Here is a 14,760-nt window from a genome sequence, read left to right on the forward strand (position 1 = left end):
TTCCATGTGTTGTATTTTCTCCTAATTGCTAATTCTTCCGGCAGATTTTTATTCCATGCATTTACTGTTGAGAATTCCAGGACCACTTAGATAGGAGCAGGTAGGACAGTTACCTCCTGGGTCAGAGTTTGTGTTGTAGACCAGATGTAGCCTCTGGTTGATGCAGTCCTAGTTACAAATAGATTCTGCACTGGGGAATTTCGGGTAAGTTTAAAAATCAGCTGATTGCAACCTAATCTATTCATGTAGTGCACTGACTGGGACAGGCAGTCCTGTTCTGTGACTCATCAGTATGTCTGCATTTAAGTTCCATCTGTATCAGATAGGATAATATTTGTTCATTGCACTACACAGAAGTGAAGACCAATAAAGCGTGTTTCTCAAGAAGCTCTTGGCAGAGCCAGACTTAGCAATGAGATTTCTTTGGAGTGCATAAGCCTTAAGAAGTGATGGTGGATAAAACTGGTAATCTCATTAATTAATTTTCTCAATGCTTCTGTTTCATGCAGTTTTTCCACTGTTCATGTGTTGTATCAGGGAACGGTGCTGATGTTTCTGGAAGGCCAGTACTCCTGACACTCCTTACCCCAGATGGGCGGTTCTAGAGACTCTTGCCACAGGTATCATCTGGTAACCACAGAATAGCCAAGGTTGGGAGCAATATTTTGAGTTTGCGGAGTCTAATGCAAAAGCGCTGGCTGCCCCTGTTCAGGCTGTGACAGTTTTTAGTGGAAGTAATAACGCTACTGTAAAAGTACCGTATGGTTATCAAGTAAAGCTGTAGTCGTGGCAAATGCCATCATGAGGCCAAGTGTCTGCGCTACTAACTGTTGCGTCATGTGTGCAGCTGGAGACTAGGGTGATGCCACAGTTACTAGATAAGGAAAGCTTGCACCTGGAAAAATGACATGGTAAAGACCCAGAGCTAGCTTGCTTGCCTTCAGCCACGTGTCAAATGAGGCAGCATAAAACTAAATTCAGTGCCATCCCCTTTTAAAGGTAGGTAATGTAGCTGAGCACACACCTTCAGGCACCGTGACTTGGAAACGTCTCCTTTACACAAACGTCAGGGGCCTGCCCCACGCTTGCGCTGTGTTCTGCAGCTGGTGCAGAGCTGGTGGGAGCTCATGCCTTGGTGGCTGGCACTGTGCACAGAATCTGCAGAACATGTTGGTCCAGCTGAGATGTGGGATGCCCACTCTGCACAAGAAACCCCACAAGGCAGCAGTTGTGCCCTGTGGGAACCCCAGAAGAACAAGATGAGCTTTACTAAGCAATAGAAAACTGATTAGTGGTTATCAGTGGCTGATTGTTAGACCACAGGGGTGATGGAGTGGGGCTTGTGAAGCTTTAGTGATTTTATTCCACTGAGAAGCATACAAATCATAGACACCATTAGCTTGCACTGAATGCCAGGCATGAAAGAGCTACAGATGCATTAGAAGACAGAAATGAGAACAAGTGGCCTTAAACGAGGTGTTTGACAGAAAGCCACACAGCATGTGTGCTACCCCAGGAGGACCAGTCTGTTCCTCCAATACTACAGGAGGCTTTAGTGGCTGGCAATGTGCTGCTATGCAGGGGATCCAGGGGAAGGATGGCATGCTGGGCCCAACCAGCTGCACAGTGGTGCAAGAAAGGTAAATACCAGCCTGGAACACAGAGACGTGGTTTGAGTGTGAGTTGGGTAGGGTTTGGTTTTGTTTGAACAAATCCAGCGGGTGCTTCATGTACAATTACATTCCTGTCTACTTGCTGCAGCTCTAATCATATGTTAGGTTTGGGCACTGCATTTTAACAGAATGAGGGAGCTAGCCGGAAAGAGGCTGGAGAAGAAAGCATGCTTATAAAGTATGAACCATGAGGGCTCATGAAGTGAGGCTTCAGGTGGTATGAAATGCACTGTTCACGTGTAGAAGTGTACCAAGCCCTGCCCATGCCACCTGTGAGGGGAGACCACCTCCTCTCCTGATCTGTTCGTATCAGCATCAACCTTACGCATAGTGGCAGCTGCTGTAGTGACAATAATGTGTTAAGGATTGCTGTGGAAGAGAAGCTCGTCTGACCAAGCTTGTCTGGTCCTACACAAGCTTTTTGAATTACGCTCTTACTAAATGTAGTTAAAAGCAATATACTGCTTTTCCATAAGCATTTGTCTATGTGTATATATATACACATACATAAATATGTAACTAAAATGAGGTCTAGACTGATGTTCTGTAGAAGGTGACAGTCCTTGAACTCCATGTTCTAATTTTGGTTTGGCTGCTGTCCCTGCTCAAAACAAGGTCATAGACCTAGAAGATGTTTTCTACCCTGTGCTTCACTTTTACTGAACAATTATTTTTCTCCTTTGAACCTTGACATTTTCAAAACTTAGATGACACTTTCATGGGGAATTTCAGGGCCAGGAGGAACTGAACAGATTTAAAAAACTAGGAATGAAGTTTTGCTATGTCACCAGAGTATCAAGGTAAACTGCAGTGCTTAGAGATGCACAGTAAGACTGGTAGAGACACAGAACTGGAAAGAAAACATCACAAAGTGCAAGAGAGAATTTATTTTTAATAAGAATATCAATAACTTAATTTACACAAAATAGACCAGGAGTATCTTCTTTAGTTAAATAAATTCATGTTTATGCACAAACCCACTTAAAATAAGCTAGCAAATTGTCACAAGAAACCTGAACTACAAAATACTAATTAGATTTGCTTCCATGCTAAAAATCACACTAAAGAGGCATTTGATATAAATGTCCAAAGTTAACTTATGTCCCGTAGAACATTACAAAAGGACTTCCAACTCTGCATAAACTATAACAAAAGCCACGCGGGGAAAAAAATCACTTAAAGCCAACTTTTCTCACAAGATTTTAAGCAGTCTGTAACTTCACACTCACTAACACTGATTTGAAGCTTTGGCTATGCTAAAAATCCACATCCATTTTGAAAGTAGCCAGACTCTTTTCCCTCTTGTTTATACTTTACTGTGCTCATCTCAGTCTGGTGAACCGAATAATGCAACATGCAGACTGTCACGTGCTCACTAGACAGCAAGGGAGTGTCACAAGTGTGCTGCACTAAGGAAAAATGTTAAAAGGATGCAAGCAAACATGCTGAATCAATCAAAGCTGAGAGATGGCTGGCTTCTGGTGATCAGGCAGATAGATATAATGTGGTAGGTGGGATTATGACCTGCAGTAAAGCATGACAAAATGTGACACCAAGAGTAAAGTCCCTATTCATCCTGGGTGTTGTAACAATTTTATGCTAGCAGCTCTGGAACGTGGGCCGAAGGCATGGGTGCCCTAACCTATGGCACATCTTACGCCAAGTGTTGGGTTTGTATTCTTTCACTTAAGGCTGTGTTTTGACTGAGGCTTATAAATCCCTTATTATTTGAAGAGATGGAGGCAAAAATATTAGAGGTTCCCTCCACCCCACCTCCTTCTGTAATTAATTTATACTGTCAAGTCTTAGCAAACCAGAGAGCAAGCAATGGTAATTTTAAAACTGAAGCTTTTCCAGTTACAGTGACCACCTTGTGATCAATACAGTTTTCATATGAATTACTAAGGTGTCTCCTCCTGTCTTCCTCAACTCTGCTGACTAATGGGTGGAGGGCAACACCAGGCTGTACCAGTGAAAGAGAAAAAAACCTTTTGTGACAGTAAGTGATTTTAATTCCGTTAGGAAATAGACCATGTACAGACACTCCTGATCAAAGGGCACGTGGTACACCTGGTAGGCGGCTGGTATAGGGACTCATGCTGGCAGTAGGAATCATTGCACAGCTCTGGGTCCATCTGTCTGATATGGCACTGAGAGGGGAGTTGGAAACCAACAGAAAACTGAACTAAAGAAACAAACTGGGGGAGCGTTGGAGGGAAGTTAAATGAAAGCTCTTTTGGTCACATAACGTAGTATTTAGAGCATTTCAGTCAGTGACTTGCATGTGGTTTCTATGGTGTACAAAGTACCTGATGATAAAATGGCCCATCAAAAATACAAATAGGAAAAGTTTCTCCAGTGCAAGGCCAGGAAGGCAACTGACAAAACCTGGTTGCACAAGTTGGGTGGTGGGAGAGGTCTGAAACTCACTGGCTGGGCAAGTCTCTTCAGAGAGGCCTGTGAGGCTCAGGAGCACTGCGGTCTAACACTGAAGCTCTTCTTCACTCTCAGGAACTCGGGTGCCAGCAAGAGAGCTCTGAGCGCTGGCATGGGCTGTAGAGCTGAGAACTTCTTCAAAACTGCCCCCTGTGTTGCTTGTCCCACCAACCTTGGTCTGAAATACGGAAAAAAAAAAAGAACAGCAAGTTCCTCTGCTCACACTGTAGCAAGTGCCATTTGCATTCCACCTCAAGGCCGTGAAGGGTTGAGAACTGTTCAAAGCAGGCAGAGAACATTGGGTTCTCCTTAGAACAAAAGCCATAAAAACATTCAAATAAAGCACCCCCTTTCCTTCTCTAGGGCGCAATCATAAAATCTGCCAGTGGCACTTAAAATACACCTAAAGGAACCAGTCCCTAAGCAGATCCTGGGCAGGATTCCAGATCTACCAATAAACTTAGTGTGGTTTTATACATGAGTAGCTCACACTGGTTTCACTGGTTGTTTTTTTTTTGAGTTCTAAAAGGCTGGATAAAAGATGGGTATTGAAATGATCTGGTTCATTTGCTGAGTGAAGTGGCCCATCACCAGCAACAGTAATACAGCTGCTCCCAAAATACATAAACTGTACTGGGATTTTGGACAGCAGAAGGAATATAGTAACCAAAAACCAAAACCAGAGGCTTGCCTCCCTGTGGGTACTTGCATCTGCCTAGATACTGGTATATATAAAACTGCCCACAGCATTTTCATGTGGGGAGGGGAGAGGAAAAGATACCAAATTACATTAATGATATTAATGAAATTAATACCAGTGTGCTCACAGGTCATCTACTTTCAAAATGCTTCAGTTTGCTGACCTTGTTAATACAAGTATTAAAACCAAAACCCAGTATGACTATATCTCTGAAAAAGAGTTTTCCTAACAAAAACAGAGCTCTGGGTAAAAATCTGGAAATGGTCAAGAGTAAGCGATGAAGAGAAAGTAGTTTTGACCAGGTTGCCGTGTTAAGAGAATGTTCTTTGGTGGTTCACCACCAAATGATGCCCACTTGAAGTTGATTCAAACCTGAAAATAGGGCAAAACTTTTTACTCCACCCTATAACCGCTGCAGGACTTAAAGACAAGCTGGCATTTTTCCAGTCTGTAAGCTACTAAATGTTTAAGAAGATTATTTTAATTAAATGAACTTTATGTCCTCAGTTTCCAAAGGATTCTGTGTAATCCTTTGTTTCATCAGCTAGCACAGGAGCTGGCCTAGCTTGAAAGTTCAATAAAATAAGGTAGTAGTACTAGGCTTGATATTTGCTCTGACAGTTTGAGTCACTGCTATGAAAAGTTCTCATCCCCAGAGGTAAAAATGTGTATCCAGTCTAATGGGCTGTGCCGACTTCCAGAATGTACCAGTCCATCCCTGGTTTTTGCAAACAGCAATACAAAACACATGCATTGTTAAACATTGGGACGCCCAGAACTTGCAGTGAAAAGGAGCCACTGCCTAGTAAAGCTACTACTACATTTTCATGGCAAAACTAATGACTTTTATTTGCCAATTACAGTTCTCAATTGATTTGGACCGATCAGAGTGATTGTGAAAGCAGACTATTCCTGCACTGTTTTAAATGACTCAATAAGGTGCATCTGAATTTGGACGCCTCACAAACATTAATGCAGTTTCATTTTCTATTTGCGTTTCTGCCTATTCTTCCATATGAAAACAAGAATAGTGTATGTTACTTTACTGAATGCCTCTGGCCAATACTCCTGTGTGTACTCAATCAACTTTTTGTTTTGTCCTGCTTAATCAAAGATTCCTTAAAGGATGATCAAAGAGCCCTCTGAACACGACTGGCATGACAGTCTCCCCTGGAAGACCACCTTTCCTTAACCAGGAAAACAAGATCAGGCTCCTCAAGCAGCTCACTGTGAGAAGTGGTCTTCAGAGCCGTGCAGTTTGAATTGACTTTCCCTCTTTCTGAATGACGCATTGAGGCAGCGGGACACATAAACTCCTCCCTTGATGCAGAAAGGACATCGCTCACATTTGTCCTTTACCCCTCAGAACGAGGCAAAAAGCTTTTAAGCTGTCCCTCTCACAGGTTGGCCTAAACGTAAGATGAACAGATTTGTGGAGTCTAGAAGCAAACTTGGGAGCTAGAAGTACTACTGAAAGCCCTGAGAGGAGGTTTAGTGACTAAATGGGTACAAAAAGTACTTTGCTTTTCCAATTGGTGAGTGGTGAAAAAGGAAGAAAAAAATCCATTTCAGATCTCAGGAGTTACAATGAACTGCATTCCCTATCTAAATGGGTAGAAGGCACACAAAGGGATAAGCAAGTGATATGCTTAACTGCAGTAGACAGGAAATCAGACCTTCTAGGCTGATGCACCCCACTGGATGAATGATTTTTCCTACAGTGAGATTGAGTATAAAAAGCAGTTGCAGCTAAGGTGAAAAGAATGAATAAGAAAGCATATACAGGCACTAAACTGGGGCTCTGGAGGTCTGTGCTCTGTTCTAACTCCTTGGGATACTCCTAGTCTTCCCTGTGATGCTGCCTCCCACCTGTGAAACAGATGTTTTCTTCTCTGACACAGTGCAATGGAGATCACGCTACCCTACACCATCATGACTTACATGTTGTCGGAACAGCGTATCACTAAATAAATGTGAACACTCAAAAGCTGAAAATATAGAGCAACTCTGAATTTTGATGGACATGCTTATTTAGAAACATAAAAATAAGTCAAACTCTGTGCTGCCTTTCCTCAGACACTGGAAAATCTTATGTGCTGTACAATTTCACGGTGGCAGGGGTAAGGCAGACCTTCCCTGTGCACCTGCTGCTTCTGTTCTAGCTGCAATCTGCACTTTCTCTAAGAAGGAATGTCCTTCTGTCCCAAGTGGAAGGCCATTTTCTCATCTTTTTAATGCTTTGCAAGTTATAACATCCCTTTACCTTCACCTATTTTTCAACTGTATTCTCAGTTCCCCCTAAAATGAGAAGTCATAACCTGGCTTTTGTCCACTGATAGACTGTACTTGGAATGTGTTGGAATCTTTCTATCGCAGCAAAGTAAAACGCCAGTTTATGAGAACACTTGACCTTATCTGATGAATAAAAACCATTAGGAAACAAACCCTCTTGTTCCCCACTTGAATGTGCCCTTCCATGCAGCAAAGATTAGCTCACTGCTCTGTCCTGCCAAGTGATACTGTCCTTAACAAGTGCTGTTAGTTATAACTGGTAACTGCCATCAGATCTTCCTGTCCCATAGCAAATTGAGTTTTGCAATTTTAAATCCAGACAAAACACTGCAATTTGAGAGGACGCACACCTGCATTAAAGAGAGACAGGTTCAGTGCTAAGAACCACACAGGTAGTGTGAGTCACACCAGAGCTACAGGACAGATGCCATCAGCTGAACAAGGGGCACCTGGTGAGCACATCTCTAGTACTGGCAAGGGGGTGGCTCAGGGATGGGACCACTTGTTTAATTTGGCAGACAGCAGAAGTAATTTCTTAGTAACAAAGCAGAGAAAGACTGTTTCTTTGGCCTTCATTTGCCATTGGTGTTCTGTGAATTTCTTGATGATCGAACGGCAAGTTCAATCAGTCTGTACAAATGATAGAGACTAAGCTGTCACAATTTAACACACAGCCATGCAACTGCCTCTAACCTTTACCTTAAGGCTTGTGACAGTGGTCTCAACCTTCTCCTCAAACGATTTGAAAGTTGGAGAATTCCTAGGAAAAAAAAGAAAGTGGAAGGAATTAAGAGTGAGTTGCAAATGCAAAGGCATAACTCCACAGTTTGACCAGTTCTTATCAGGCGGAAACAGTAGGATAGACTGAGGCCTGGCTAGCAGCACAGGGCTGTAGACTGATAGGGTATGAACAGTCACTTGTGCTCTGTCAGTCAAATCCAATTATGGTAATCGGATGAATATATTTTAGCTTCAAATTTGCAAAAGCAGAACCTGCCTAGCAATTGAAACCAAACTAGGTTGGCTACCCTGTTCCTACAAGGACAAACAGAAGCCGCTTAGAAAAATAACGCAGATTTACCTTTTGTTCTGTTAAACAGGTGATAAAAGGGTCAAAAGGAGAGAGAAACTGAGTTTTATGACTTATATTTGACCGACAGGTCACGTTGCTGAATGCCTGCCTTAAACTATCCACCTGCTGCAGCTGGATGAATTAACGTCCATCATGTAGTTAGGAGATTTGTTTTCCCCACATGCTTCGCAGGGAGTGGGGATATTCATATACGCAGAGGCCAAAGGGATGAAAAGAAAGCTAAATCCTAATTTTATTGAAAACAGTCAGCACTTTACTTGAACAGATATCGATATTTGGCTGCAGTCAAGTAAAGCATGATTATAGCCATTAAAACATGAAGGCACTCATATAAAATCCCTCCATTTGAACACGATCCAACGCCTGCTGGAGTGGAAAGCATCTCTGACATTAATGAGCTTTGGATGATACTCTAAAACAGCAGTTCAGCAGAACAACTGAATTTCAGATTCAGTAATACAAACCTGGTAACAATCAACTATCCCAATACATCTCAGAACTGCTTCATCTACTCAAAGGCTTGTGCAAGAGATTAACTAGTTAATACAATTAAAAGGAAAAAGAAAACCCACAGATGGCCTGTCCTACAGTCCTTATCTACATGAGCAACCTTAATTGATTGAAATGGGACTCTTCATCCGACTAAAACCTGCAGGATCAGGATCTAAGTATGCAAATCCCCCCTCATTACACTGCTGAACATCACCATAGCAAATAAAATATGGGTAGCGTATTACCTCATTGCAGGCATGCTTATGGAATGGCGAATAGAGTAACTGTGGAATAAAAGCAAAAGATAAGGAAAAAAGCTGCAAAATCCAGTTTGCAACATGACTATAATATTTTTTTAACTTAAATTTTAAAATGTATTTTATACATTTATATATTTATTTATTTAACTTAAATCTTAAAATGCATATACATATTTTTAAGAGTGCTGGTACTTTTCCTCTCCTGATGGCAACAGCTTGTTGCCATCCACTCACCTGTGGATTCCAGCTCTCTTTCAGCACTGAAGATCTTACCACCACATTCTCATGACAACTGATCAGCAATAGGGCTCAAAACAATGTCAAGCAGTTCCTGGCAATACCTATTTAAATGGCTCAGACCCCTGCTATCTACAGACATGCAACATGTGACAGAGGAACAGAGGGCTACCTCTGTGCTCCACAGTGGCAGATGATAACCTCTGCTAGGTGAGAGCAGTACACCTTGGGTTTGTGAGCACAGACAGAGCCAGTTTGAGGCAGTAGGTAAGTAAGTCAGCAGCAATTGCCTTTGTTGCATGTTCAATGTTTACAGTCCAAATAGCCAGTGCTGGCCCCAATTTGTATGGGCTCCTGCACAATATGTTTCCTAAACAAGAGGTTTCTTCAGCCAGATATGCAGCTGCAGCAGCCGCTGTACTCATCTCTGCGGGATGTTACACCTCGTTCTTCACACCTCAACATTACCAAAGCTAGAAAGCTATTTTCCACAGCTCTTGGCCATCTCTCCTTGCAACGCTTCCCTCCTCAGACTTCCCGGCAGCAAGAGGATTGGAAGGCTGTCAAATGAAGGATGGAGTCTCCGCATCACTCAAAAATACCCCAAATTGTCTTGCAACTTTAACCCTGCATGTGGCTGCCCACTTGGCTTACATTAGCCATGTTCATCCACCTGAATCACCAAAGCCAACTCTGCTATCACAGCATCACCTATTCCTTGCTTCTGGGAAGCATCAAGCCTGTCCTGAATATGGATCTTTATTTGAAGTACAAGAATCATCTGTAAGTGCATTTAGATTTGAACACTGAAAGTAAACTGTGCTGCAAGAGTATGTACTGTTTCAAAAATTCGTGCTTGGCTGCTTTCAGTGTTGACTGACAGCTGCAGCCTGCTCTGATTGAGAACAGCGAGAGCTTTACTTTGAGGGATACCAACATTTGGCTGCAATCAAGCAAAGCATGATTACAGTATTAAAAAATGAAAGCTCTATATAAACAGCACATGTGCTTGTTCTGAGCCATACAAATTCAGAGCAGCATTATGTCCGTATCCACACAAAGGATTATTTTTTTTCCAGATTAAAGATTCAGAAATGGGGACAGGAAGGAGGAGAGAGCTATTTGGCAAGCAGGTGGGACAGAGATCTTATACAAACTGTTTGCTGTTGGGTATATTTCGAGTATTCTGCTAAGCTCAGACAGACGAGAACTAACAGCAGACAATGCAAATGTTTCATGTTCAGTTTCTCACAACATTCTGAAGACTTTCGAAAGATTAGCCCAAACATTTCAGAAGTGCAGCAAATCCATCCTAGTTAAATTAAACAAGCATGCTTACCATTTTAGTCTTTTAACACGTGACAAACAGGCAAGAACAAGAGTTTGGAAGCATTTCAGCATAGCCTGCTCCTCTTCTAATAGCAAAATATTCCAAATACCATCTTTTAAGTAAGATTACATTGTGCCAAATTAGATTTGCACAGCTGAGAGATGGCGTGTGACAGACAATCTGAATACTAAATGCATACTTTATTGAATTCATCTTTTTATTTCTGAGGAGGTAAGGAAGTTATAGGAACAGTAACATCATCTTTTACTAGAAGCCTAAAATGTTAAGCTTTTTTAAAGACATACATGTCTGTGATCAGTGCAGAGGCAGAAAACAGAGATCCTTCATGACAAAGGTAGCTAAATACTACGTTTTGGTTCCATGTCAGAGTGAAAGTCAGTCTATGCTCCATTTTGAAGTTCTCTTGGTGAAGTAACAGTTCATGTTAGGATCACTTAGCTGAACAGAAAAAACTGTTCTTGAGCTGTCCTGTGCACTTGGGATGCTACAAGGGCAGAGAGACAGCAGGGGATTCAGGGCTGTTCAGCCCCTCTGCTGGGTGAGCTGATATAAAGCCAGACCACTTTTGAGCACACATGAAATTGTTTTATAATTCATCATATACTGAAGTGCTTTACAGCATCAATAAATCAAAGCTCTCTCTATAAAGAACCCCTTTAATCATCTTAAGAACTTGGCCTACTCTTGGAAATTTCCCCAGGACTCAACACTTGCAAAGAGTCACCATGTACACTTCATGACTAATACACTTTTGCTTTATTGAAGAGGAGGTAATTAAATACTTCATATAATCTTTATAAAACTCTGCTGGCTGAGTAGAATTTTTACTGAGCATTTGTTACGTTCCAACCTCTGACAAAAAAAAATGGCTGAGAGATTGGGATTATGTATAAATAGGCTTTTCCAAGAGCAACATCTTCTGAATGTGTTCATTATTTGAATTTGAGACTAATCTACTCAAGAACAAGGCAAACACTTAGACCAGTCCCTTCCTCATTATACTCACCATGCTGTAAAAAATGAGGCATTACAGTTTAAGTAGCATGTTTTTATCCTATATAATGATGCTGAAAGGAAAGAGGTTACTGCATTACATTCCATAAAACAAAACCTGTCAAGTTTAGAGGCAGTATTCACAGAGAGTAATGTGTCTTACCTAATCGAATGTGATCTGTGGAGGATGCACAAGGAAAGAAAAGCAAGAGTTAAAAGTATTATGAAAACGTAACGAAAACCACACATATATATTTATAGCATGTCAAACTGCCTTAGGAGAAAAATAAAATCATTTGCATTCAAATCTTGATGTTGGAATTCACACTGGAATGTGGATCAGTTGAGATTCCTTCAAAGCAAAAATATTCACACAGACTCCTCCACTACACGGTCACCTATTCTGTGTGCAGAATCCCACCTCAATATCATTAAAGTATAGGCAAACTGGAATTGTACATGTACACCAGCAGTAAGTGTCTTTTTTCCCCTCTAAATTTCTTAATCATCTTTCAGTTGAGAAGGGTCGGAAAAAAACACAAAGCTTTTAATTCCTAAAATGACATTTTCTAAAATACCTGCTCCTTGTTGAAAACAATAATTGAAACACTTTGACACTGTTTTCCAGCTCACAAGGAACTTAATTAAGGCAGCAGAACTGGCAGAGGCACACAGATACACAATACTCAAAGGATGTCATTAAGGTTCCAAAGTCGAGAAATGAGGCGGCAGACAGGCTCTCCTTTATCTCTGTGTTACTGATGTAGTCTTTAATTACAGACCACTTCAAGGGAACACCTGCCTCATGCAGCGAGCCAGATAGATGGTGCACAATTACTGAACATCTCCTCGATACTTATTTTTCATATCCTTTCTCAATGTGTGGTGTGATGCATTATTTACTGCACAATAGTCATATCTTGCTCTGAAGAAAAGCATTGATTTCTTCAGGGTTATTTACAGGACCCATCATGTATATTGGTGCCTTTCAAACACTCATGGATTTATCTTCATAACAGTTCTCAGCTTATACCAGCATAAGTAATGCTGTTGCCATAGGTAGCCTTCTTTTACTGCCTGCTGACTCCCAGTAACAGTCCACTCCCTTCTCCATGCTAATACAGATACAGCCACATCATAAGGAAATCTGTGATACTGCAGAGGTCCAGAAACCATCCCAAACGAAGGGGCAAGTGTCAGTAGAAATGAGAGAAATCAACTGCTTCACCCATCAGCATAGAAATACTTACAATTACATTCTGAAGCAAGACAGTATTACTGTTTCTTTTACAGGGGATGTCAGAGACACAGAGGTTTATGAATGGTAGTTTCGGTTATGACAGCTACAATATTTTAAGGAATTCAGCTCAGCAAATTCAGCAGCATTTTTAAGTGCCCCAAATATCCCTAGATCATGGAAATCCTGGAAATGATCAACAAAAGGCTACACAAAACCTCCACCACAACAACAAAAAAACCCAAAAGGCACAACAGTAAGGGCATGGCAAAAACTAACTCTCACAGCACTGAAAGAGATTCATTATACCTGAGCCATGGAAAAAAGATATTGGCCTAACCTGCTTTATTCCAATGAGAGAGATTTCACAGCCTTCAGAAACCAGTTCAGCTGCATTTGTGAGCATTTTCAGTTCCCTATGTCCTCTTCCTACTAAAGCAGTAACACTTCTTATGCTGTATTTCACTAGTTCTGTGAAAATGGAGTGGACAGCCTTATCAAAGTCAAGCTCTACCACATCTCCTGCCTCCCCTATGTCCTCTATGACAGGTGCTGTCAGATCAAGATAATTGCTCTTGACAAATCCTTTTATATTTTTGCCATTATGCTATCTCCTAGATGCTTAGAAAATAACAGGTTAATGCATCCCCCACGCACAGACCAATACCTGCTTTGTATTTCCCTGAACTTCCCTTGCCCCTTTCCAGAGGGATGAACTTTGCCTTTGTCCATCCCCCTGGGACCTCATACACCTTCTGTGCTGATTCCCATCACTTTAGAGGGACACATTCAACTGCCAGAGTCATGCCCCCAAACTCTTCCCCTCCCTGAAATCTTCTGCTTCTTTCCACATGTGCCTTCCAACTCCTGGTAGGAAGGAGGCATTATATTACCTTCATTCATCTCGAGAGCTGGCTCATCCGAGGCACTGAATTTGAAAGGGGTCTGTGTGATCATGTAATTAAAGAAAATGTACCAGACAGTTAAATGAGTGATGTATAAGCAGTGTAACTGCTGACATCCTAATTTGCATGCATGCCTTTGTTAGCTTCATCTTTAAATACATTTACTTGTGTAGTAGTAATGTATGTAGTAGTACATAGTGTACATAGTTTCCTATTTTTTTTAATTACAACCCACCTATTTTTTTCTTTTTAAGCAAACCAAAAACCCAGAAAGTCTTCCACTTTTGCTTCTAAAAAGGCCATCAGCAGGGCTGAAACTCTTAGCTCCACATAGACAGCTGCAGAGTGATCCAGCAGTATTGCATGGAAAGATGCAAACTTTACCAATATGCAAAGGAGCAAGGGATAAAGACCTTCAACTCTGTATCACATCTCTGCCCTACATGGCAAAAGACACGCTGAAATGTTAGTGTAACATCTGTAAGAGCCAAGCCCACGCTACTGCCCTATGGGTCTTCCTTCTTCCCCTGTGCCTTCCTTCTCTCTTGTCAGAAAATGCTAAAGGACGTTACATGAGCTGGGGGTAGAGGGGTGTCCTGGGTTCAGCAGTAGCAGTCAATTTTTTCTCCTTCTAGTAGCTGGTGTTTTGACTTTCAGCCTGGGAACAGAGCTGATAACACCGATGTTTTTAGTTGTTGCTTAGTAATGTTTACTCTGACCAAGGACTTTGTGAGTCTCATGCTCTGCCAGGGAGGAAGGGAGGCCGTGAGGAAGCAGAGACAGGACACCTGACCCAAGCTGGCTAAAGAGGTATTCCATACCACAGCACGTCATGACCGGGGAGGTAACTGGGAGTTACCCGGAAGGGTATGGGGCTCTCTTGTGGGTCGGACTCATTTTGGCAGATGGTATCATATTCTCTTCCCTTGTTATTTTCTCTTATCATTATTATTATTGGTGGTAGCGGCAGTGATTTGTGTTATACCTTAGTTACTGGACTGTTCTTATCTAAGCCTATGGGAGTTACGTTCTTTTGATTCTCCTCCCCATCCCTTCGTGAGCGGGGAGGGGGGTGGGAAGGAAAGAAGGAG

General features: G+C 41.7%; 1 protein-coding gene across 3 annotated transcripts in view; it reads right to left on the bottom strand.

The window, feature by feature from the left end:
• Positions 1–2,548: 2,548 nt before the first annotated feature.
• The window catches only part of TPD52L1 (TPD52 like 1), a 54,204-nt gene continuing 41,992 nt past the window's right edge, over positions 2,549–14,760 (bottom strand). For all 3 annotated transcript variants that reach the window (XM_057409337.1, XM_057409326.1, XM_057409346.1), the window contains 3 exons: positions 8,932–8,970; positions 7,801–7,861; positions 2,549–4,287 (listed from right to left, as the gene is read on the bottom strand). In XM_057409337.1, the coding sequence (XP_057265320.1) occupies positions 4,156–4,287; positions 7,801–7,861; positions 8,932–8,970 (232 nt within the window). In that variant the 3' untranslated portion in view covers positions 2,549–4,155. The remainder of the gene's footprint in view (positions 4,288–7,800; positions 7,862–8,931; positions 8,971–14,760) is intronic.

This window comes from Pezoporus wallicus, unplaced genomic scaffold (genome assembly GCF_028554395.1).
Source record: "Pezoporus wallicus isolate ANWC-B61680 ecotype Strahan unplaced genomic scaffold, APGP_CSIRO_Pwel_v1 contig_3817, whole genome shotgun sequence".
NCBI classification, from domain to species: domain Eukaryota; kingdom Metazoa; phylum Chordata; class Aves; order Psittaciformes; family Psittacidae; genus Pezoporus; species Pezoporus wallicus.